General features: G+C 39.8%; 1 protein-coding gene across 1 annotated transcript; it reads left to right on the forward strand.

The window, feature by feature from the left end:
• The first annotated feature begins 809 nt into the window (after positions 1-809).
• LOC139211383 (voltage-dependent calcium channel subunit alpha-2/delta-2-like) lies at positions 810-25,650 on the forward strand. Its single transcript, XM_070841659.1, has 37 exons — positions 810-887; positions 6,614-6,730; positions 7,602-7,661; positions 10,512-10,556; positions 10,750-10,885; positions 10,990-11,121; positions 11,240-11,297; positions 11,399-11,449; positions 12,975-13,074; positions 13,211-13,372; positions 13,501-13,611; positions 13,735-13,813; positions 15,760-15,809; positions 15,999-16,088; positions 16,206-16,271; positions 16,725-16,802; positions 16,918-16,992; positions 17,156-17,227; positions 17,453-17,524; positions 18,459-18,520; positions 18,671-18,747; positions 18,805-18,907; positions 18,988-19,085; positions 19,165-19,255; positions 19,459-19,521; positions 19,629-19,732; positions 20,164-20,262; positions 20,414-20,505; positions 20,589-20,636; positions 22,568-22,639; positions 23,091-23,243; positions 23,337-23,389; positions 23,610-23,665; positions 24,076-24,199; positions 24,303-24,412; positions 24,529-24,611; positions 25,524-25,650. The coding sequence occupies exons 1-37, from the start codon at positions 810-812 to the stop codon at positions 25,617-25,619; spliced, it is 3,216 nt and encodes a 1,071-aa protein (XP_070697760.1). The 3' UTR covers positions 25,620-25,650.
• The last annotated feature ends 652 nt before the right edge of the window (positions 25,651-26,302 follow it).

Here is a 26,302-nt window from a genome sequence, read left to right on the forward strand (position 1 = left end):
TGTGTAGTGCCCAGAGACTGTTAAATCCCTCAGCTGTAGCCACATGTCAATTTCTCCATCACTGAATTGCTTCTGTTATTTTTGCTCTAAACACCCAATACACAGCGGATGTTTTTTTTCATCCTGGCTCAGTAGGTTCTCTATTTTAGGGGCACTGCAAGAAATTCCAATCACATCAAGAGACCTTGACTGTCACAGCAGGTCTTAAAAGCTATTTACTTGTGCAAATTCTATATTTTTCTTTGCTTTGGAAACATCCTTTCACAGAATTATGAGGATGAGTTAACAAAGCTGATTAGGTAGCCTTACAACATTTCAAGGCTTACGCATAACCTCAGTGTTGGATACAACTGTTGTCTAAGCTTCTTTTCTGTTCCAGCTGTGATTCAGTGAAAGTTGTATAGAATTAGAAAACACTGAATCGGTGGAATCTGTGGACAAAGGGAAATATGAAAATGTTGATAGAGTAGTGAAGGTGTGAAATTCTCAGAAATGGCCCGCTTGATTTTTTTTTTTTTTTTTTTTTTCTCGTCCTACGAGTAACCAGCCTATTAATTGGTCAAGTATTGATAACTGGTGCTTTATGAATTGTGAAAGAGGCAAAATCCTGTAATTTTACTTTACAAAGGTGCATTTACCATTTTGAAGATAATGTAACGTTTTCACAATTTGTGTTTTGTTCCATGCATGGATATCAGCTATTGTTATTGTTGCAACATCACTGCTTACTTCTCTAAAACAAACAAACACACACACCTATCTTTTTCATTTGTGTTGTGTGACAGCCTGTGATGTCTATCCACAGGATAATGCACTGGGCCAGGCGTATCGAGCAGGAGATTGACAGAGTCTTTCAGCACATCACTGGAGCTCAGCAGTTGAAAGGGGTGAGTGTGTAACTCTCTTTTTATAGTATACAGGCCTTACTCATCATAGTGCTGCATAAACTCAATAAGAAATGCACCGAGAAGAGAGTTCAGCGTGCAAAATAGCTGTGAACCCGTTAAGTTTAAAAGCTAAACCTAAGTAGGTGCATAAAACAAGAAAACAATTACAGCCTGTCTTTCAGAAACTACTTTTCTTTTTACATGATTGTCTGGGAATCCTAAAAGAGCAACAGACAGCCAGTAGCACAATGTTTTTGTTGCCCATAAAACTCTCTGTAATAGCTTTTATATTCATCAGTTTTCAGAATGTATGCTCTGATTTTTAGATATCATAACCACATTTTGCTGGATCTGTGTGTATAATTATCACATATTAATTGCAATAATTATCAATCTTGCATACATTGTATGATTCCTACAAAATGAATGAGATGCCTGAACACACACCTACAGTGGTTAGATTTAGAAAATCTAGTATCATGTTTCATGAAGCCATGAGTTTAATAACACCTACACTCATGAATACTAATTCAGATCTTTTGTAAGCGGATCGTGTAACTCCTGTGTTATCTGATACTTACTTTACTACTTTGTGTTCATGTACGTGATGGGTATCTTTCGTCAAGCTCTCAGATGTGTTTTTACATGACGATTTACATTACGTGCATTAAGGTAATCCGATTTCTAAACTGCCCTACCCTGTAAATGAGAATATTTTTCCAAAGGGAGGGACTATTTCCTGTAAGAAGTAGCTGCAGGGCAAACTGTTTCCAATGAGGTCTGTGGTTTATCCAGAGTAAAAAGGATATCTTAGAAAAGATGTCAGTATTGACATTTTTACAGGATATGGATATTTAGAATTTTTCTTCAATAAATCTCGTGAAATATCTCAGAAAATATCTCTCTTTCATGTGAAATCTCAGTGAACTGACCCTTTAAGAGAAAGGAGAAATATGATGATCATAATTAAAGTCAAATTTCAAGGAAGATGATTAATTAGCAATGTGTAGAGTAGAATAGAAAGTCTTCATTGCACAATAGTCACAAAATTGAGTAGTAATGCTGACTTATATGTTCATATGTAAAATTATAAAACCATACGATGGCAGCAGAGATATTGCACATTTGCTGAAATTTCAGTGGCTCCGTATGCAAGTTGTGCATTAAGGAATGTATACATACAAAGGTGCAGTTGTAATGTAGATGTTTGTGCAGTGTTCCATATGTGCAGCTGTGATATTAAAGCACTGATTGCCACACACAGCTCAGATGGTCACTAGTGTTTGGCAGTGTTCAGTTATCGTATGGCTCTTGGGTAGGAGCTGTTCCTTAGTCTGTTTGTTCCTAATGTGAAGGACCTGAAGCGTCAAAGCAGGTCAAAGAGATGATGTCCAGGGTGGGATGGGTCTTTCAGTATGTTGGCTGCTCTGCTGAGGCAGAGAGAGTTGAATAAGTCCTCCAAAGAGGGCAGTGAGCAGCCGATGATCTTGTGGGTGGCTCTGATGACCTTCTGAAGGGCTCTCCTGTCCGCTGCTGAGAAGCTGACAGACCATGTAGGGATACAGTACGCCAGCAAACTCTCAATGGAGCAGCGGTAGAAGTGGGTTTTTTTTTTTGGTTTTCATGTGTCTTTTTGACTACTGTGGTGGTGTCGATAGATCAGGAGAGATCCTCAGCGATGCGCATAGTCAGAAACCTGAAAGCAGGGATCCTTTTGACACACAGTCCCTGTTCATGTACAGTGGGTCAGTGTCTGCGCTGTTTGTCCCAATGTCAATTGGAGTTGTTTTGTGTTTGAGGAGTTCAGAATGAGGGCAGCACGGTGGTGCGGTGGTTAGCACTATTGCCTCATCGCAAGAACGTTCCAAATATGAATCTTCTGGCCGGCAGGTTTGCAGTTTGAACCTTTCTGTGTGGAGTTTGCATGTTCTCCTTGCTTTTGCATGGGTTTTCTCGTGGCACTCCAGTTTCCTCCCACAGTCCAAAGACATGCAGGTTAGGTTAACTGGTCACTCTAAATTGCCCGTAGGTGTGAGTGTGAGCGTGAATGGATGTCTCTCTGTGTGTCAGCCCTGCGATTGACTGCTGACCAGTCCAGGGTGTACTCCGCCTCTTGTCCAGCCTGCTGTTGGTCAGAAGAAAACAAGCAGCAATTTAGATATGCCTCCATTTTTTATTTATTAGTTAGGGAAATAACTGGCATATTAATTGATAATGTAGCTAATCATCAGTTGCAGTCCTAAATTAATTTAATCCAAAGTCTGAAACTGAACCTGTATTGATTTTTGTGGAAGTCATTTGGAGGTACTGTAAACGGGGGTTTAAGACTTAAATAAAGCACTGGCTAGTGCTCTGCATTTAAAAGTCATATTTCCTATTTTGACCTTTCACATGATCTGGTCTAACCATTTGCCTGCCATGTCCACTAAGATGTCAAAGTTATGTCAGATCCTCGCTGCAACAGGTGACTGGGAATAAGGGGTTGTCCCTGGAAAGGCAAATGCCAACAAAAAAAAAAAAAGGACCAAAGATCATCTGTAGGGGGCAAGAGAGCCCTGCTCTGTGAAGATGTGTGGGGGCGTTTCCTCAGCAGAGAGCAGCGGCACGTGTCCTCTCTGTTTGTGTCACAGCAGAGCAGATGGTCGGCCAGCAGCCTGCAGTAATGCCTTGATGTGAGGATCACTCTTTCATTCTATCCCTCATTAATTCCTCTGTGCTCCTGAAACACTCTGGATCTGCTAAAGAAATTGTTCTACTCTGCCCAGAAAGCTCTATGCAATCTTCTCTTGTCAAGGAAACGCTTGTAATTTGAATTAAATGCCATTTTCAATTCCTCAACCAATAAAAAGCCATGATTCTACATTTCCACGTTATTCTACTGGCGTCTGTGATGCATCACTGCTCCAAATCTGATTTTTTTTTTCAATGTTGATGTTTTTTGATGAAATATTTTATATATAGAGGCTAAGAAAAATCTGTGTCAATTCGCAGCCTTTCTAGTTTCTCTGTTAGGCACCACGTAAGCTAACATGCTGGTGTGTAGCAGGCATAACGTTTACCATGTTCACCATCTTAGTATAAGGTGTCAGCATGCTTAAATTTGGTAGTTAGAACTAGGACAAAGTCTGACTGAGGATATCATAAGTTCTGCAGGTATTTGATTATAAATGAAGTGTTAGACAAATTAGAATAAGCTTGAGACTGTGACACTTCCAATTTGTCTTGAGTGGAACTTGAATATCTGTACCATATGTTTCACTCAAAACCACAAATGTCGGCAAAATTTCATAGCAATTGATCAAGTAGACATTGAGATATTTTGCTGGATAAGTATACATGTTGATCAAGTGATGGTGGCAGATGAAAACTCAGGGGATCACCAAAGCTGTTACAATCCGTCCTCTGGGCATCATGAACATGTGTACCAAATTTCATGGCAATCCGTCTAATAGCTTAGATATTTCAGTCTGGACCAACAGAATTACCAACAGCCAAACCGCTAATGAAAATAAGGCCTAATATTTACCAGAGAACTTTTAATTCAATGCAGTATGCATGATGCAGTGGATATTTCCCGTTTCTATTTAATTTCCACGATTCAATTTATTTACATTTTTTTAAAGGTTTTATCTACACCAGCGTCAGTAGTACATCTTGATTCTGAATATATTCGAAACAGGGCCTATTTCCTCTCAGACAGCTCAGAGTTCACAGAAACACCCTGTTCATTACTTCATGTTCCCATCTGTGCACCGTGGGCCAATAAAGCATCTGGTCAGTACACAACTTGAGGGATGTCTTGAAGTCCATTTAGAGGGCTGTCATGCAGTATGTATGCAGGTTTGCCAAATGTATTTATCCAGGTCACTGTCTCCCCTCCTGTCTCGTCCTCTTCCTCTCTCTGACATCAGCAGGCGTAGGGCCTAAAACCCACTAGACAGCGAGCTTATAGCAAGATACTGCAGGAATCTTGTCCCATGCATATCTGATGATGATGAACCTCTTGAACCCCCAGTCACCATGGTGTCTGTGCGCAATAATATACAGCTGAAGACAATGTTTGTGTAGTTCGATATTGACGGCAAAATCAAGCATATATAAAAGGTGTTATTTGTTCTTGGAGAGGTCTGAATGTGACTACTAAAGTCGGGAAATGCCCAGGTTTTTACGATAGAGGGGTATTGATTAAATGTAAAAAATGCGTAGTGTTAATCTTAAATCTCAGACCACAGAGTGTAATGATTAATCAAAGCTGCTTAATATACAATTTTATAATTAAAGTGGTGTAATGAAGTGAAATTCTCAGTATATGGTGATGAGGAAAGAAGAGTCAAAGAGGGGAAACTTTATTAAAAATCTGTCTGATTCTACATGTCAGCGCAACTGGTCTGTTTTAAACTAATTTCTACTTTAAAAACAGTAGTCAGTCAGTCGTTTGCTGGGGCAGTTCAAATCTGTCTTCACTCATCCCGGATGAGTCCAGATGACCCATAAATGGGGTGAAAGAACTCATCATCTCTTGTGCAAGAAATCATCATAAGGAATATATGCTGAAAGGCCACATTTTATCTGAGGTCCTCTGAAGTTAACTGTGATGCGTTTCTATGTGTGGTCTATTTTAACTTTAGGTCCTCTGGAGAAGAAGAGCAGAATCTGGGTGAATCAGGTTTCATCAGACTGACTTAGTTGTATGCATTCAGATTGTTGTAGTCTTGTGGTTTGGACTATAAGCTTGACATTCATATCAGAAATAATTGTCATTAGAGGTCAACTAGGATTTTTAAAGGCCGATACAATACGTTTGGGGCAGGAAAAAGCTGAAAGCCGGTTCATCAGCCAATATGTGGCATGAATTTCCAGTTATGTGATTCTCCTTTCTGAGACAACAGGCATTGTGTGTGAGTACAAAGGATCCATATTTAGATTTGGATTGAACACACAAACACAACAAGTGACTTTTCCCCTGTGTCCTCCTCATTTAAATAGAAAAAGGATTTGCTTTTGCAAATTCATGAGCTTGGAATTATAAGGTTCTGTCTGCTCCAAGGGGCGTTTAAAAAATGTTGAGGATCAAACTTCTCAGCAGCCATTTCCTTAAATGTACAGTACTGTGCAAAAGTTTTAGGTATAAACCCCACAGAGCCCTGATCTCAACATCATCGAGTCTGTCTGGGATCACGTGAAGAGACAGAAGGATCTGAGGCAGCCAACATCCACAGAAGATCTGTGGTTAGTTCTCCAAGATGTTTGGAAAAACCTGCCTGCCGAGTTCCTTCAAAAACTGTGTGCAAGTGGAGGAACTGATGCTGTGTTGAAGGCAAAAGGTGGTCACAACAAATATTTATTTGATTTAGATCTTTCTTTTGTTCGCTCACTTTGCATTTTGTAAATCGATAAAAATAAACTAACATTTTATATTTTTGAAAGCGTTCTTACTTTACGGCATTTCTTCACACCTGCCTTAAACCTTTGCACATGGCTGTACGCTGTTCAGTTTCACAAAACACTGACTTCACAATCATCATTTCTGAATATCGAATAAAGCCCATAACTATCAACTGCACACTAATGGTAACACAGATTTGCATTAAGTCAGCAGAGACCATATGCCAAAGGTTACAAATTGTCAATACCGAGACATTAGGTCAGCAAAAACAGACTTAATAGAGTGACTGCGCAGCTGTTACTGCTCTTAGGTTTTAACTTTATGCATTAAAAATTTACAGATATACAATGAAGAGAGGCGACGGTTTAGTCTGGTGAAGAATCAGCCTCGGAAGATTGTGGAGAAGGTGGCTTCGGATATAGAGAAACTCCTGGCTAAGAAGCGCAAAGCACTCGATGTGAGTATATGCTTTACGGTACTTTCACTTAATTGATACCACTGACTGACTTTGCTGTTTTATCTGCTACTTATTTCTTTTGGGGTTTTTTTTCTGCAAGTGAAGTGACCTCTCTCACCACCACATTGTGCAGTTTTGAGTGATAAGTAAAGTAGTAGCCTCTTGATAATTTAACATTTAAGTTTAGAATGTAATTATGTAATTCTATGCAATAATGATAAAGCATTGCGTTCAGACATTTTATTTTTAGGTTTGATTTTGCACTGTGGCCCATTTTGTAGTTTAGAATTCTTTTAAAGTGTGTGGGAGACCCATTGGATGAGAAAGAGTTTGATTTGTTGGGGAAAGCAAACATGGATTTGCTGACAAAGTAAAGACTTCTTGCAGTACTTGCATTTAAGTTTAGCAAAGACAGCTTAAGAGTTTAAACATTACTTGCTAAGTAATTAATTGTTCATACAGTGTAAAAAGTCTGTCATTGTTCATCGATTCCACAGAGCAAAAACTCGGCTGCAGTCAGTATTTATCCAGTAGATATACAGTATGCATATTATATGTGTTATGTTGTTTTAATTGATAGTCCTAATTCAAGTAGCTTTGAGATGGCTATGAGATTTGTGAATTAGAACCAAAAAACAAAAAATCAGACATTGACAGAAAAGTATTTGATTGACATAATTCCTGATACAGTCTGAAGAGCCCTCCTGTGCTACAAAACTCAGGGCTACATTATGCAGATGCCAGTAAACTCAGGTTTGTCCCAGAGCAACTCACTGTGTTTCACATTGTTCTTCCCTCTTGGTCAGAGAAATCAGACATGTTGTCGTACTCGGTCCTCTAATGTGAGCGTTTCTCTGTTCTTGACATTCAGAGGTTAGCCAGTGAAGCAGAGCGGCTCCAGCGAGAGCATCTATGGCAGGATGGAATCAAGGTAAAGCTTAAAATCTTACATAACGTTATGTTTGCAGTAATAATTTTGCATTCATCAATCTGAGTGACTGTCACAGTTAATATTGCATGTACATATAGCCAGCATCTTTGACACTACTGTATCTGATCAGTATTGCTGACAGCCCTTTATAATGCTTTTCCTCTGGTATACAAGCCCAGGTTTCATTTGTCTGTTTTGTTTTTGTGAATCTTTTTGTACATTATTATTAAAATTACTAAATTAGAAAGCCTGGGCAGTGTGCCAGTGCTGGGGAAAATGCAGCGATTTTCATGCAATTTTCCTCAGGAGCTATTGTTATTATTAGTATTATTCATTTATCTTTATTTTATTTTAATTTTTTTGACTGTTCTAACAGTGAGTTTTCCTTTTTGGCCAATTCCAGTCATGTTTGGAAATATTTACAGTGATGGCTTATGCTCATGGAAGCATATCCGTATTTTCAGTGACACCACAAAATGATCCACCCTCTATGCCGAGAGTTTTTAATACAAATAGTCCTATAGTCATTGATACATCTAGTGCAGATATTGAACAGGTTTACAACAATGTGGTTCTTTGCAGGCACAATAATGTCTTGAGGATTTTATTCTGGCAATGTCTCTATTGGATTGCTAAATTATATTTTGAACATCAGGTGGCAGTCAAAAAGAGTAAAGATGATATTTCCTCACAGAGTGGAAATGTTAGGCAGTCAAATTTCACTGCTGAACCAGATGGTTGTGTCTCTGAGCGCTGTGACTCTAAATGGGGCGACCTGAGAAAGAAAGAACATTTACACCAGTCAGCTGAGCAGATCCCTCAGCGCTCAGCTGGGTGAAACAGATGACTGGGTGCGCTCAGCCGTGAGGTTCTGTTGAGTCCTACACACATTGGCATTCCACTTTTCCACTCGGTCTGCTTCATTTGCCCAACAAAACGAGACGGGGTTAACCTCATCCTTTCACATGACCTCTCACATCCCTCTCCGAGGCGCTGAATCCGTCTGTCATTTTAAGAGACTGGTGAGACCGGTTTTGCATGTTTTGGCCCATTTGTTGAAAGCGGTGTCGACTTTCCGACACTGTCTGCCATTTTCCAAACCACGCCATAAGCTGATTTATTTCCTGCCTTCCAGTGAGTTTTCCAGTATTTATAAATTGAATATGATACATATCCACAAAACACATATCCATAAACTGAATCTACATCAGCCTCTGTTATGTTTTCTGGCTGTGAAATTTGTAGCCAACATAACGTGATTGAAGGTGGTTAAAGGAGTAGTTCAACATGTTTTTTTTACCAAGAGTTCATGAAAACATTGATATCACTTTCATGCCTGTCTGTAAAAGATGAAGCTACAGCAGCTGGTTAGCTTAGCTTAGCTTAGCATAATGACTGGAAACAGCTCCCCTGCCTCTGTCCAAAGGTAACAAATCAGCCTCTAAAGCTCTGAAATTAATGTTATATCCACAGAAATTCATTTCTCCCAGCCAAGTGGTAGTCCCGCCTGTAACCCAACATAAAACTATTGTTGTATTTACACTTTGGTTTTCGAACAGATTTTGATACCGTGGGTGAAAAAAAAGTGATTCACAAAAGGGTCGCGATTCTTATCTTCTACAATCAATACATTTCTTAAATCACGAACAAAACAGGTGAAAAATTTGCCAGAGGATTGAAAGTCTGCAGACAGGCTGAATCTAAAGACACAGAGGTCTCATGAGAGGTTAACATGGAGGATGAGCAATGTCTCTTCCTTGCATTGACTGATAAAGAGCACTGGTTCATAATGGCTGGATGTTTTCAGAGCTGTACTCTTCTGAGTACAGGAGATCCATATTAGCAACAGTCAGAAGACAAACAGCAGGCAGAAACTTGTCACATGTAGTTGATCTGTAATATAGGCTAAGGGGCTCTTTGGGGATAAGGTTTGGTAATCAGAACAGGCCAGAAATAGGAACATAGCAGCCCCCGAGTAGATGTCATGATTATTCTGAAGTATGTTAAGTCTCTTCAAAGACTAACAGATGGCGATGCTCTACTCAAGCCTCCCAGCCTGTGTACTGATTCATAATGTGACAGTACTGAGCGGAAAACAATAGCGAACATTTGGTGGTTACAGCTTCACAAATGTAAGGATTAGTTGCTTTTTCCTTGTTCATTTGCCGTGATTGTTGCCATTTTACAGATGTTACAAATGTATAGATTAACCATCTCCGTCCCACCATTTATGTGAGGTTTACACATGAACCATTTGTTCAAACAACACATTAACAGACGGCGTCCTTGTGAGAAAATAAGCTTTGATGCGCGATAGTAATTCCTCCTTGAGTGTTGCTACGGTGATCCAAGCAACATGTGTGTTTGTGTCCCTCTCACCCAAAACACAGGTCATGATCCTGTTGGTCGTCTCTGTCGCACACGAAAAAGTCACTAATTTATCTGTAATAGAAGAACCTGTAATAAGCTATTATATTTGACATCTTTAGAATTAAGATGAAATAATTCCAATGAAATGTATTTTTTACTTTTTACTATTTACATCAAATGATGTCATGTGGACATTTTTGAATAGCCCAGCTTATCCTGAAATAAAATGTGCTATTTGAAGCTAATAAGAGATTTTTAGAGGCAGATAAATGAAAGAAGTTCATAAATGTAGTTTTTAGGCATTGCCACAGTTAACTGATAGTGAAGATTTATTATATTCAATCTAAGTTTAGCTTCCATCCATGTGTCCAGGGATTAACTAGACCTGTATGTGCACATTTGAGTCCGATCCATCATGTTATTTTACAGTAGACAACATTGCAGCCTCCTCATGTTGCATGTGCATCTGTTTTCTTCCAGGAGCTGGACATGGCTTATTATGACTCAAAGGCAGAGCTGGACTATGTGAGTAAGAGACAAATAAACTGATTCGGCTGTTATTATTTATATTTACTGAGGCCATTTGACAGAAGGGAGATTATTTGATCTTTCTTAAGTGTCTTATTGAAATAAATAAACAAAAATGGGCATTGCAATGTAGAAAAAAGTTGCTATAGTAGAGGTGTTGAAAAGGTGGTTTGTCATGCTTGCCTCATAGTACTCCATGGACGGAGAGGGAGAGATGGAAAATCCTTCGCACATCAAGCTGGAGTTTGTGTATGATCCAAACTTCAAAAACAATGTCAACTATTCCTACACAGCTGTTCAGATCCCCACAGATATTTATAAAGGAGGCAAGTGTCGTTCTCATCATATTGTTTATCACACAAGATGTCACATTCTTGTGATTTTCAACATAATTCTCATATTTTAAGAAGTTTTACTCTCCTCCCATCAGCTCCAGTCATTCTGAATGAGCTGAACTGGACACAGGCGCTGGAGAAAGTGTTCATGGAGAACAGTCAGGAGGACCCGTCACTCCTATGGCAAGCATTCGGGAGTGCGACGGGTGTCACTCGTTACTACCCAGGTAGGAACAATCACTCCTGTACCCCAGAATTTGATGCTGAATATGAAGGGTGAATTTTGAATTGTCATAAATGCACACCAACGGTAAATGTACATCTTTCCTTTTTCTTTTTTTTCAGCTACGCCTTGGAAAGCCCCTGATAAAATCGACTTATATGATGTCAGGCGGAGGCCCTGGTACAGTATGCTGCTTAAAACATTTTTTCATGTCAGCCCGTCACAGGTGCAGTAGATTCGCAGGGCTGAAGCGTTGCATCTTCTCCTCTCCTTTGTCACAGGTACATCCAGGGAGCCTCATCCCCCAAAGATATGGTCATTCTTGTCGATGTGTAAGTAATTAATGTTTCAAAAAGTTTGATTTGGAGCTTTCTTGGGTTGGACTAAAGGGCTTAAATGTGTATGTAGCATAGGTGTACTGAGAAAAAAAAAAAAAGTATGGTTATGTAGCTTCTACTACTGCTCGAGTGTAACTTTCACTTTCCTTGCAGTTTTAAATAATTAACTAGTGCTGAAATCCATCTGTGATAACACTTCTTTCTCACTTGCAAGTGAAGTGCATAGACTATCTGGTGTTATTTCACATAAGTGAGCAGCTTCTTTGGGCTGCAAAACTAGAGAAAAACACTAGATTAAAGTTGTTGACAGTGACTCTGCACCAAAATGAGCTGAGAGTGCTTATTATGTATGAGAGCCTAAAGCATACGGTAAAGATGATTCAGACACCAGAAATAAATCTACCTTGCTTATATGAGATGTTGTCATGTAGTCTATAGATGGAGAACAGCAAGCCTGGCAGGTGCTAGGCAGCTGGCAGAGTTGCACAGGAAGTTGCTGCTTCCAGCCGAGAAATCATCGCAGCATTTTCACTGTTCAGTTTGGTGTTGATGGATAACGTTTGCCACGTTTGGACAGGGCCAGGCTAGCTGTGTCCTGCTGTTTCTAGTCTTTATTGCTAAGCCAAGCTAACCAGCAGCTTAATATTAAACATATAGACATAACAGGATTATTAATCTACTCATGAAAGGAGTTAATAAGTATGTTTCCCAAACTCTTCCTTTTAAGCTTAAAGGTGATCTCACCATGTTTTGTTTCTATGGTGGTAGAGTGTGTTTTGTCGACCGTCCCCATGGCTGCAATTCATTAAGGTGATAATGAGTCGCTCATTGACACTCGTTGCAATCCTCTCATTGAGTTGAATGAGGAAAATAGGAGAGCAGCCCTCATCAATGACCTTTCATCAACACAAAACATGTTTGTTTGCTCGTCACATGTACATCAAGATAGGCAGCCGTGTATTCAAATACAAACAGGAAGCAATGAGTCATGAAAGATGGACATTTTCTAACCCCATGTGCTGTTAGTATTATGGTTCATTGGATTGTTTTTCGCCCATAGTGAACTGTGGGTTAATGCAAACTGTACATTAGTGCGTTCCTCTGTGGACTGCAAACAGCGGGAGGAGGTTGATGGAAAAATAAACAACTGAAAATGATTTATCAGTGCTGATTAATCACTGCGGCAGGGGAAATCGCGTCTGTGATTGAACATCAGAGGGAAGGATGTGTAAAGTGTTCAGCAATGCTGAAGACATTAGTCAGGCACTTAAAGGGAGAGAGAATGTGCATTGGAAAAGAAGCAGTTAATTGTATTGTACTTTATAATATAGACGTTTTGGATGTTTTAAAATCAGCCTTAGCAAACACACCAAAAGAGTTTAAAAGTTTACAGAAAAATCCTCTACATCTACGACATTGTTCCATAATTCTGAGAGGATTTGACAATTCAACATTTTTCCTATATCTCTATATTTGTGACTGAGTGTGTGATTGGGATGATACATGTGTGTTTCCTCAGGAGCGGCAGTGTCAGTGGTCTCACGCTGAAACTGATCAAAGCGTCAGTGATGGAGATGTTGGACACTTTGTCTGATGATGACTACGTCAACGTGGCCAGGGTTAGTATCTGCCACACTTACTGACTCTCCATCACTGGTTCTCCCATCAGTTCATACATCTCTGTCTCGGCTTTGTTGCACTCACTCAGCTTTGCACACATTTAACCCCAAAACCGTGTCTCTTGCTGTGATTCAGTTTAATGAGAAGGCCGAAGCTGTGGTTCCCTGCTTCAAACATCTCGTCCAAGCTAACGTGCGCAACAAAAAGATCTTCAAAGACGCCGTGCAGCAGATGCAGGCTAAAGGCACCACCGACTACAAGTCTGGATTTCATTTTGCCTTCAACCAGCTGTTAAATGCAAGTGACACTCTGATTTACATCGATTGGGAACTGTGTCAATACTAATGTCTCCGCACAGTGTTTTACTCTATTGACCAACCCTGCTGTTGATTCTCATTAATCTCCTTTTTTGAATGTATTTTCAGAAGACAAATGTCCCTCGGGCCAACTGCAATAAAATAATCATGCTGTTTACTGATGGAGGAGAGGACAGAGCTCAGGATGTCTTCATGCAATACAACTGGCCCAACAAAACGGTTGGTTTCCTCTGATCATCCCACCATAAAACATAATACCTGTCACTTACAGCATTTGAAGCGGTGGTATCTTAATCACCTCTTTAAACTTGTGTTTAATGGGCTCTATTTGTTCTTCCCAAGGTCCGAGTTTTCACTTTTTCTGTGGGTCAGCACAACTATGATGTCACACCTTTACAGTGGATCGCATGCACGAATAAAGGTGATTTAGTTTTTATTTTATTCCCCTGTCGTATCCTGTTCAGCAATGGTTCACTGCTTTTTTGTTTTTTGTTGGCTGAACCCAGACAGCCCTTGTATTGCATTCGTACTTGTTCTACTCTGAGTAGCAGATCTGAACGTTTCAACCATGTATCCATTACTTAAAGTTTCAACAGTTAATTCATTACTTTTACTTAACTATTTCAACTTCCCTCCTTGGTTAGTTTCATGTTGATGGGCATCTTACTGGTTATTGATTTTACTAAAGGTCATTGTAAAGCCAATTTGTAATCCTAATCATCAAAATATGTAGATATGTATATATATTTTTATCAAATCACTATCGTCTTTTTTTTGTTGAATTAGTTGACTTTGGTTAATTGGTTGAGCTCTCCACATATACCCCAGGGCAACTGCAGAAGTGCCCTCAGAGGTACCTGCGGTGAAGTACCCCTGGTTAGAAATCACTGCATTATTGCCATTAGAAGGCTATCAGAAGTTAAGCTCACTTGCAATACCTAAAGATAAGAATTCTCAAAAGCTGTCCTAATTTTTTGTGTCTAAACAGGATCATTGTAGCGTAAAGTGGCCACACTCAGCCTGTACTTTAAAATAATTGTCTGCTGTCTGCTGTATTTTATTAATCAATGCTTAGACAAAAGAACAAATAAATAAATCACTGAGTCTAATGTGCAGAACAGTGCACTGACCCGACTAATGGGCCTGCCTCTCAGATCTGTGAGCACACCAGTGATGCTTGTCACAAGGCTCTGACTGCTCAGGCAGAGGTCAGTTTTGCTCGTGTAGATCAAATTTGCTCTCGGTTGAACGCTGACATTGATCTTTTCCAGGAGAACTCTTGCTCATGAGGATGCTCTCTGCTCGTGCAGGGACGGCGACTTCATGGCACTCAGATTACTGGTGTCACAGGAGTTGCCTTTTGTTCAAGCGTCAAGCGTTCAAGAGTCGTTCTATACTCTGACGCGATTTATATCTGAGAGGGGAATGCCCTTTTATGCCATCTGATTTATATACATGGAATTATATTTTTAGTTAACTAAAAGACGTCAGTTTGTCCCAGATCAGTATCTCCAGTATCAGATGACACATGCTGTCTGTGGATTATGAATATGATTTTATGAAATGTGTGAATCACACGTTCTGTGTTATTGACCATTAAAGGTGGTAGCCTGAGTAATTTTAGCACCTTATAGGACTGTTTCTGTTAAATTCTAGTGTATGTATTAATAGTCATTTAGTTGCATTGAAGAGCTGGAAGAAAACAGTTGATTAATTGATTAGTTAAATGAAATAAAATTGTTCTGCAACTATTTTGATTGTTGAGAAATTGGTTAATTAATTTTCAAACAAAAAAGTGAAACATCACCAAGTTCTGGCATCTCAATTTTGAGGATTTGCTTATTTTCTTTGCTGAATATCTTTGGGTTTATTATTACTATTTGTGGCATATTTTATATCAAATAATTGATAGATTAATTGAGAAAATGATCAGCAGATAAATCTATAATGGATATAATCATTATTTGCAGCCCTGTTGCAATGAAACATGATGGTAACAGCTTGGAAAAAAGCTCAAATAGAAATTGCTTCTTATTAAGCAGATTCTGATAATAAAATCAGGTTTCAGGCTCCACAGGAGCTCTTAGGTTGGGCTTTGAGCTGATCTACTGGTTTTGACTGAACTGTGCAAGTCCAAAATCAGATATCTTAGTTTCAAAGCTCAGTGGTATTCCTCTTTAAGCTTCTTATCAGTGGGAGTTAAGTGGCTGAGTCACTGGTCTAGTAACATCTAGTAAAATCTGGAATATTTATGAGCACCACTCCTGTGTTTCTTCTGATAGCATCTCTCATACTTGCTCTTCCTTTCTCCCCCCTCTCCCCCTCTCTCTTTCTCTCTCTCTGTGTTTTTTCTCTGATGCTTGCCAGGTTACTATTTTGAGATCCGTTCCATCTGTGCTATAAGGATTAACACCCAGGTGGGTTTGTCTAGTGCCTCTGATACAGCTGATCCCTATTTCTCTCTTTCTAATTCTCCTTGTGGCACTCACTCGTTCACTCTGTAGAAACATCTACTTCCATTTGTTTGCACACCCATTCCCCCCGTGGCCTGATGCTGTCGGTTGCCTTGAAGCTGAGGCCGATCACGTATCTCTTTGTTTTGTCAGGAGTACCTCGACGTGCTGGGACGCCCCATGGTTCTGGCAGGCAGCGATGCCAAGCAGGTTCAGTGGACCAATGTGTATCAGGATGCTTTGGTGAGACTGCATGACCCTGTTGGCTGTATATGATCAAATATGGTGAATGCATCAAACATAAAGTATGTACACATTGAATAAATAAATAATGTGATTTATATGATTTTGTTTCTGTAGGGTCTTGGCATGGTAGTTACTGGGACTTTGCCTGTATTTAATCTCACTATGGACGGAAACTCACAGGTAACAAAACTGACTTTGATACAGACTTTCAAAGGCAGAAGAATTCATCTCTTCTGTCTGTATGATATCATAGAATCTTAAATGACTACCCCTAAGAAATAGCTTGAAATAGGCTTATTTGCTCCCTTACAGAGAGCTCGATGAGACGGTCGATACCACTCTCATGACAGTTCGATGAATATTAAGCTACCGCTAGGAGCTTAGCTTAGTGTTAAAGCTCCAAAGAAGGAGAAATAACTCGCCTGGCTCTGTTTTTAGCTAACAAAATGCCTACCAGCTCCTCTAAAGCTCACTGTTTTTGTTTGGTTTTATTGTTTCTTGGGTCGACGTAGTGACTTCTTCTCGCTAAGCTAACATGAGACTGGTTTTCATTTTCTCATCTAATTTAACAAATAAGCACTTTTCCCAAACTGTTCCTCTAATTGGCTGGATGTATTGTTGCTTTTGTCTGAGCAGAATCAGCTAATATTGGGCGTCATGGGAGTCGACGTGCATCTTGACGAGATAAAGCGTCTAACACCACGATATAATGTATGTACATCACATTAGCACCATTATTAATCATGCTTTTCTTCATTCGTACTTGTGATGGGCAGAACAGAATTACACATCGCTGCTTGTTTTTGCTTTTCTATTTCCTCAACAGCTTGGAGCCAATGGATACATATTTGCTATTGATCCAAATGGATATCTTCTGCTTCACCCTAATCTACAGCCAAAGGTGATTTATTTTTATTCCGCCCTAAAGCATAATTTACTGTGGGTAGCAGGGAGGGGGAGGCATATGGAAAAGAATCAATCAATCAATGATTTATGAATTATGATACAGCCTTTCTACGTTTGATGTTAGTCTAAAAATATTTTTCTAACTCGGCTCCTCTCAGCTCGTGAACCTCCCTGAGCCTGTGACACTGGACTTCCTGGATGCAGAGGTGGAGGATGGAAATAAAGAGGAGGTGAACACTTAATGGAACTGAAAATGAAAAAAGTTTCTGCTTTCAGGCATTTACTGTTCCTTGCTTATGTTGAGCTCATGTTCAAAGTTATTACCAGGCCAGTGAACAACATCATCTGCCTCAGGACAATCTGGCTACCAGTCTGCAGCGTTCTGTGCAGGTAACTGAAGGCCCGCGTTAACGCGTTTGTGACTGAAAAACCTGCTTTGTGTTTTCAATCTCCAGATCCGGCGACAAATGATTGATGGAAGACCTGGTGAAATGCAAATCAAAACTCTTATCAAATCGATTGATGAGGCAAGTAAATTCTCATTCTGAATATCTTCACATATTTAACCTCCTCAGTCTGACTGTAGCTGTCATGTGGGATTTACTATCGTGTGTTCAATGATCAGATCTAATCAGGATATGATGAATCAGCTTGATATGTGTGCATATGTACAGTACGTCTTTGAAAACATATTTTTATAGCATTTCACTTTATATTTACTTTCAAATAAGTGGTCTAGGTGACTGTGTTAAAGGCCTAATTCCTATTTTTTTTGCCAGAATTGTTTGGCTGGATTCATAAAACTTGATTTAATTTCATGTACTGTTTGTGAAATTAGTCTGACAATTCGTCATCTTGTTTAAAAAAAACACTCAAGTGCTGCAAAACAGTGAAGAATGATACATTTACAAAAAAATACAATGAAAAGCATGAAAAATAGATAAAAGAATATGCTTAAAGTGAAGAGGAGGGTTTGTGGAGAATGTTCACAGAATACAGAATATGTGCAACCTGCAAATAAAATAATCCAAGGTCACACAAGGTCTGTTTAATAGCAGTTCTTTCTATTGATTTTAGATAAAAACATAGACCCGTTTTCTCTTTTTCATCTTTATAAAAAAAGACATTGGTGTAGGAAAACATTCATAAATGTAGGTGTTGCCTGGTAAGAGTAATAAAATGTTCCAGTCCTTTGTTGAATTTTAGTGGTGTGGAAACTCTTTCATCTGGATCACAGATTAAACCTCTAAATCGAGCTCTCTGGGGACTGTGTTCTGTGGGCTGAGGGTGCTCATGTCTAAAATTACAATGAATCTTTTAGAGAGAGACATGAAAGATGATCAAAACTACAACACTAAGACCCAGGTGGTAAAAATCACAGTCACCTCCACAAAACCTTGAAACATAAATTAAAAGCGGTTAAACTGTAGCCTTCTTACTTTGGTGTCTCCTTTACTGCAGCAATACATTGATGAGGTGTACAGGGCATACACCTGGACTCCTATCAATGGTACAGATTACAGGTGAGCCGTTACAATGCTATGAATTATAGATAATAATCCTCCAGCTATGGTCTGATGAGGAATGCATGTACAGATGGATTCACTGTAAGACCCTTCCCCTCTGTGTCTCCTCATTCATGCGTCTCCATGCTGGGATGTCGCCACCTGTAGTCTTGGACTGGTATTACCCCCCTACAATGAGTACTACATCCAGGCAGACCTGAGTGATGTGATGCTGCAGCTCCAGTGTGAGTACAGCGAGGCAGAGCTTCAGCGATTCTGTTTTATTAAGACGTAACGCAAAGATGAGATGGAAACACCAACGTCACCTTCTGTCTCCGTTACAGATATGCAGTCGTTGCTGCCCAGCTCCTTTGAATCCGCAGGACACGTGTTTCTGGCTCCAAGGTGACGAACATTTCTCTTTGCTCTCTGGTTTTCACTCTTCCTCTGTCTGCTAGCAATAATTCTATGGTCTGTTTCTCCAGGGAGTACTGCAAACGTCTGCATCTCTCTGACAACAACACCCAGTTTTTGCAGAACTTCCTCGCGCTCATGCTGGACATTTCCCCAGAATCTGACGAGTGTGAGTGTGTTACCAGCATTCAGTGGTTTACAGTCTGCATACGCACAGATGAGATAATGTTTTTGTTTTTTTGTCCCAGGTGACCAAGGCCTCATCCACAACCTGATTTTGGATTCTAGGATTATTGGACAGCTGGCTTCTCGTGTTTGGAAGAACAAGGACCTGAACTCGTAAGTTGACTTGTTGTTTTATACAGCTGTCTCATTTGACGGACTTGGCACGTCAGGTCTTGTGTTTTTTAACAGCCTTTTCACACACTATCCATCATGGCAAAAACTACAAAGACACTTTGTTCAGATTAAATGAAATCTGTTATATTTATCTAATTATCGGAGTAAAACAAACAGAACTGTAAAGTAAAACCTAATTACAGGTACGGCTTCCTGGCTGTATTTGCGTCCACTGATGGAGGAATAACACGGGTTTTTCCCAACATGTGAGTAAGACTAGTACACTTATTCAAGCAAGGAAATATGTCTTTAAGCATTTTTTTTTTATTCAAAAAAACATTTAATGATTATTTGTATTATTATGTTTGTACAGAGCTGCTGAGTTATGGGATGAGGATCCTGAACCCTTTAATTCAAATTACTACAGACGGAGCCTCGACAACAAAGGCTACATGTTCAGGCCTCCATCGAGATCTGGTGAGTAATTGATCAAACACAGCTCAACGTGGCTCTAATCAGAATATTGTATATAATATATCTGATCAGACAGTGGCTCAAATGAAACCTCAAACCTTGAACAGAGACCCCGCCCCCTCCCCACCATGTATGATCACTGGTTATCATGTGATTAATTTTCCACACTTTGGTCATGTAATGACACCTGAGCCAGTTCCATTCACCGCTGAAGATGGTTAGTTATGGTTGAAAGCTCCTAAAAGGCCTGTAAATCGACCTTGAGATAAGATTTTCTTCTATATCTTCATCCCAAGGTCAGAAATTAACTTCCAAGTGTCACACAAATTATGGTCAGCGTCAGTTAAGCATGAAGTCAGACTGATGATGAACTTGTGTGAGATCAGACTGTGACATCACGTCAGAGCTTTTAATCACATTTTCTTTGTGAACAGCGTTGGACGACCCTGTAAGTGCAGAAAACGGCACCGTTGGAATTTTAGTTAGTTCAGCTGTTGAGGTTAATTTAGGAGGCAAACTGCTCAAACCTTCAGGTAAGAAAACATTTTTTCTTGTGTTTAATGTGGAACTCCCAATACTAAAAAATCTCTCAGATATTTCATCTCGCTCTGTTTTGTACCTAAATGCTGCTTCCTGCTCTCCTCTTCGTCTCTTTGCACTAATCTTGTGGGTCTCATCACTCAGTGGTCGGGGTAAAGCTGGACTTGGAAGCGTGGGTGGACAAGTTTAAGATCCTGGCCAGCAACGTGTCAGACAGTCGACAGGGCTCACACAAGGTATGACACAGTGCCACTAATTGCCAATAGCCACTACTCACTTAATCAGACTGTATTGTCTCATTAGATGTTTTCTTAAACAGTGTGGACCATCCAGAAGTTGTGAGATGGACTGTGAGGTGAACACTGACGTAAGAACTTTTTTTTATCTTAGTACAGTATCAGATACTATCATCACATGTTGTTCTTCAGAGATTAAATGTGTTCTTAACACTATTAAACTGGTCTGGAGAGGACAAAGTTTACAGACTAAAACAGAGCTAAAATCTTATCCTTTATTGGATCATTATTCTATTTTGACATTTATTCAGTAAAAAACTTGGAGCAAGTAAACAGAAATAACCACATTTTATACATTTACAGTGGGGCAAAAAAGTATTTAGTCAGCCACCAATTGTGCAAGTTCTCCCACTTAAAAAGATGAGAGAGGCCTGTAATTTTCATCATAGGTACACTTCAACTATGAGAGACAGAATGAGAAACCCCCCCCCAGAAAATCACATTGTCTGATTTTTAAAGAATTTATTTGCAAATTATGGTGGAAAATAAGTATTTGGTCAATAACAAAAGTTCATCTTAATACTTTGTTATATACCTTTTGTTGGCAATGACAGAGGTCAAACGTTTTCTGTAAGTCTTCACACACTGTTGCTGGTATTTTGGCCCATTCCTCCATGCAGATCTCCTCTAGAGCAGTGATGTTTTGGGGCTGTCGCTGGGCAACACGGACTTTCAACTCCTTCCAAAGATTTTCTATGGGGTTAAGATCTGGAGACTGGCTAGGCCACTCCAGGAACTTGAAATGCTTCTTACGAAGCCACTCCTTTGTTGCCCGGGCGGTGTGTTTGGGATCATTGTCATGCTGAAAGACCCAGCCACGTTTCATCTTCAGTGCCCTTGCTGATGAAAGGAGGTTTTCACTCAAAATCTCATGATACATGGCCCCATTCATTCTTTCCTTTACACGGATCAGTCGTCCTGGTCCCTTTGCAGAAAAACAGCCCCAAAGCATGATGTTTCCACCCCCATGCTTCACAGTAGGTATGGTGTTCTTTGGATGCAACTCAGCATTCTTTCTCCTCCAAACATGACAAGTTGAGTTTCTACCAAAAAGTTCTATTTTGGTTTCATCTGACCATATGACATTCTCCCAATCCTCTTCTGGATCATCCAAATGCTCTCTAGCAAACTTCAGACGGGCCTGGACATGTACTGGCTTAAGCAGGGGGACACGTCTGGCACTGCAGGATTTGAGCCCCTGGCGGCGTAGTGTGTTACTGATGGTAGCCTTTGATACTTTGGTCCCAGCTCTCTGCAGGTCATTCACTAGGTCCCCCTGTGTGGTTCTGGGATTTTTGCTCACCGTTCTTGTGATCATTTTGACCCCACGGGGTGAGATCTTGCGTGGAGCCCCAAATCGAGGGAGATTATCAGTGGTCTTGTATGTCTTCCATTTTCTAATAATTGCTCCCACAGTTGATTTCTTCACACCAAGCTGCTTACCTATTGCAGATTCAGTCTTCCCAGCCTGGTGCAGGTCTACAATTTTGTTTCTGGTGTCCTTTGACAGCTCTTTGGTCTTGGCCATAGTGGAGTTTGGAGTGTGACTGTTTGAGGTTGTGGACAGGTGTCTTTTATACTGATAACGAGTTCAAACAGGTGCCATTAATACAGGTAACGAGTGGAGGACAGAGGAGCCTCTTAAAGAAGAAGTTACAGGTCTGTGAGAGCCAGAAATCTTGCTTGTTTGTAGGTGACCAAATACTTATTTTACCGAGGAATTTACCAATTAATTCATTAAAAATCCTACAATGTGATTTCCTGGATTCTTTCCCCCCATTCTGTCTCTCATAGTTGAAGTGTACCTATGATGAAAATTACAGGCCTCTCTCATCTTTTTAAGTGGGAGAACTTGCACAATTGGTGGCTGACTAAATACTTTTTTGCCCCACTGTAGTTGTGTATGTCAGCATCTATGTAGAGTTTTACTGTGTTTGCTGCTGTTCAGTGACATAGTAAAGAGCTAAAACCTGCCCCTGACTTGATGCCATGTTGTCTGTAGGATCTCCTCTGCTATCTGATTGATGATGGTGGGTTCCTGGTTATGTCCAATCAGAGAGATCACTGGAAAAAGGTGTGTCTTTATGCCGTAATGTGCCACAGAATATCATCTAATGTTACTTTCAAAAGAAAGTTTTAAAAGTGATGCAAAAGAAAAAAAAAATCTGAATCATCAGTGTCTTTTCAGTGCATCCATCCTGCTTTAGTTAAATGTCTAACTTACCCTTTTTTAAGTCTGGAAGCAGGTGTCCTGAGGTTTGGATCAGCCTAGATGTAGTTAATGGTGTTTTTGTTATTGCTCTTTTTACATGAGATTTTGTATGTTTTCTGGTAAAAGAAAATATTTCTTGTCATTGAAGTGTTAAACTTGCCAAATAAAAGAAACAAAACAACATGGAGGAGCAAGACACAAGAAGGGGGGGGGAATCAATAAAGTTTATATAGAACCACTGTGAGGTGCTGTTTCTCTGATGAATCTTCTTTCCCTCTTTATATCCGTCTTTCTTTTCCTCCATCTATCACAGATTGGTCTTTTCTTTGGCGATGTGGATCCTCACCTGATGCACGCACTTTACAACAACTCAATTTTCACTCGCCGTCAGTCTTTCCACTACCAGTCTGCATGTGAACCGGTCAGCAGCAGCCACACTGGTGCAGCACCAAGGGGCATCTTTGTGGTAAAAGACGACCTGCAGATTTAAGATTCTGGGGCGTTTTTATAACTTGTAACTTTTGTAAGAACTCTCATCTGCAACTATGTTTTTCTGCAGCCATCCATTGCTGACATCCTCAGCTTGGCCTGGTGGACATCCACAGTGGCATGGTGAGACTTTGTTTACTGCCAATCAGGTGACACCAGGAGCATGTGAGGCTTCTGCACATGAATCCAGACGTGCCTTTTTCTTTGTTCTTGGCAGCTGCTGCTCTGCACTGTTATTTTCAGCTCAATGTTACCGTAGCTGTAACATGTCTTTACTAGTATTCATTGGCTTTTACAGAATGTAATGCTTCATTCTCTCAGTGCAATGTGAACACTTTTCCAGGTCTGTGATCCAGCAACTACTGTATGGACTGGCCTCCAACAGCTGGCTTTACCAAGGTGAATTTATGCATCTTAACACAGTCTTTATGCACGCACATAATTATCTGTGGGAATTAATGGAGTCAGGAATTTTTTAAAGGCTCATTACTTTATGTTCTTATGTTAAAGATGATACAAATTAGATTAAAGTCACTTCAACATAAATTTAACAAGCAGCTCATTTGCATTTTGTCCTTAGTTTTTGCTACCATGAACGTGTTCTGAGCTGACCTCATTAAACAGAGATTTTGTTAACAATGAAGTCTATTGTTGCACCAGGAAACAACAACATTTAGATGAATATTCACAGAAAATCTGGGTGGAAATCGGTTTACACCAAATTAGTCTGTGTTAAAAAATGTAAATGAACTGTAAGAATGTTGTGAACATCCTATAAAATGCAAAACTTGGATGTGTTTGTGTCCTAGATGATGTCCTGGTAGAAGGTTTTGAGACAAAGGAAAGCAGCTGCGTTACCATCCAAAGCCAGTTCTACTTTACAAACACCACCAACTCCTACAACGTGCTGCAGGACTGTGGAAACTGCTCACGGTGTGTTTTTCTGTAGCATCAGCAGAATGTGTTTGTGCCCTCAAGCCTGCCCTGCACTCGCTGTATGAAACTGGCTAAACATCCATCACTGTCTCCCATACAGGCTGTTCCACGCGAAGCGGATAGAAAACACCAACCTCCTCTTCGTGGTCGCTGAGACGCTCCCCTGCAGCTCATGTGAGATAGAGAGACTGACACAGGTCAGGACAGAGTGTATCCTTTCCACGCACTCGCAAACTGTGATGCTCACATATGTGCTGAATGTGAAGATCTCATCCATCTTGCGTGGCAGGTTGGTTAAGTTACCTCCCTTAACTAAAAGCAAACAGTTCAGGAGGAGAATCCATGCGAAGTACTGAGCAACGCCCGCTACCGTAAAGGCCCGACTTCCTGCTTTGACTACAGTGCCTTAGTAAGTAAAGAAACTCTGTAATTATAGCATTATGTTTGCACTGCATTCCTGAGCATGCAGTGGGACATTTTGAGCTTTGTTAGCACATTAACTATGTTTTGTAGAGAAATTATTGTGATACTTTATTTTTAACAAACAAACAACATCATAGATTTTTTTCTGTGCAAAATATCAGGAGAAAAAACACACACTGTCCTTTTACTTGCAAAAAGCTTTATTCTAAGTACAACCTTTCAGTCCTTAGACCTTCATCAGGTAACTCGGTGTTACCTAGTACAGTGTGCATGATTTTTTCTTCTTCTCCTGTTGCTTTTGGACATTTTCTCCTACACACATCCACAAACAACCTTTTCAGTCAAGTTCTGTGCAAAATATCAAAACAAAATGCACGTAAGCATTACTCGGATTTAATCATAGGTGTAAACTCCCAAATCTTTGAAAAGAAATGAATTTCTACTTGTTAGTCTCTGCCTAGATATCTTCTTTAATAGTTAGCTGATCTCTGCCAGATAAACAGTAGTTGACTAAGCTAGTTGGTAACTTGATGATTCCGGCTACGCAGCCAAGGCTTTATAATGATTAATGTAGTTTTTTACTTGGCATTCTTATGTTACATTTGCTCATTTCAACAGAGATGGGAAGTTGACAGAGAGCAAATCAACTAAATGACCATTATTTAGTGAACATGGAATAGATTTTTGTAAGCTAAAATTATTATATGCGATAATTATTCTTTGTGTGATAATAATTTCTCCACAAAATATAATTCATTCACTTGCTATAAATCTGTGCTTAAAATGTCTCATTGCACGCTAAGAAATTAGGCACAAATTCCATAAATGAATTGCAAACACAACCATAACGTATTGTTTGCTGTAGAAAAAGAGCATTTATTTCTAACTCTCGTTGCAGGAAAACACGTCAGAGTGTGGACGGGGTCATACTCTGCAGTCCTCCATAGGAGTCCTCCTCTTAATTCAGCTTATTCTGCCTCTTTTTCATCTCTGACACGTGCAAACACTCTAACTGCCATCTTTCATCTCTTCGGGTTTAGGCTCGGATCTACTGAAGGTCAGATCAAACGGCAACTGCAAAATCTTTCTTTTTTGATCTACAAACAGCCCACAGTGCGTTTGTGCTTGGGAAAACAAACAGTGTGGATCAGCTCTCAGTGTTTTTTGCCTTATTGCTTATGCATCTGTTGATGTTTCAGGGCTTGAGCACAAAATATAGGAAGAGAATGTGTTGAGTGTGCATGCCAATCGAACAAGGACAAGCATGTTTAAAATCTTAACACAGGGCTCGGCCATGGAAGGGATCACCAAAAAGTCAGGGAGGCAGCTGGAACAGACATCAAACACAATTTTAGGTTGGACTTTGTGATTGTGGTAGTGAAATTATAAAAGATCTAAAAAAACTCAGTGGTGGAAGGAAGGAAGTATTCGGATCTTTTACTTAAGAACCAAAGTGTAGAAATACAAGTGAAAGTCACCTATTCAGTTTTTACTTGGATAAAAGAAGTATTAGCAATAAAATCAAGTATTGAAAGTAAAAATATGAATTTGACAGCACATTGTGCCCTATCAGTGTTATGTCACTGTATCCAGCACTGCATCATCAGATTAGAACTGATATTGTATTAACGGCAGCATTTTAATGTTGTCAAGATGGAACAAATTTTCACTGCTGGG

Source organism: Pempheris klunzingeri, chromosome 2, assembly GCF_042242105.1.
Source record: "Pempheris klunzingeri isolate RE-2024b chromosome 2, fPemKlu1.hap1, whole genome shotgun sequence".
Lineage (NCBI taxonomy): Eukaryota > Metazoa > Chordata > Actinopteri > Acropomatiformes > Pempheridae > Pempheris > Pempheris klunzingeri.

Bases quoted from the DNA above. Each gene is read 5' to 3' on its own strand.
- LOC139211383 (XM_070841659.1), top strand. From the start codon at position 810: ATGCACTGGGCCAGGCGTATCGAGCAGGAGATTGACAGAGTCTTTCAG. The intron at 11,298-11,398 runs GTACAGTATGCT...CCTTTGTCACAG, and splicing joins GATGTCAGGCGGAGGCCCTG to GTACATCCAGGGAGCCTCAT. The intron at 17,525-18,458 runs GCAAGTAAATTC...CCTTTACTGCAG, and splicing joins TTATCAAATCGATTGATGAG to CAATACATTGATGAGGTGTA.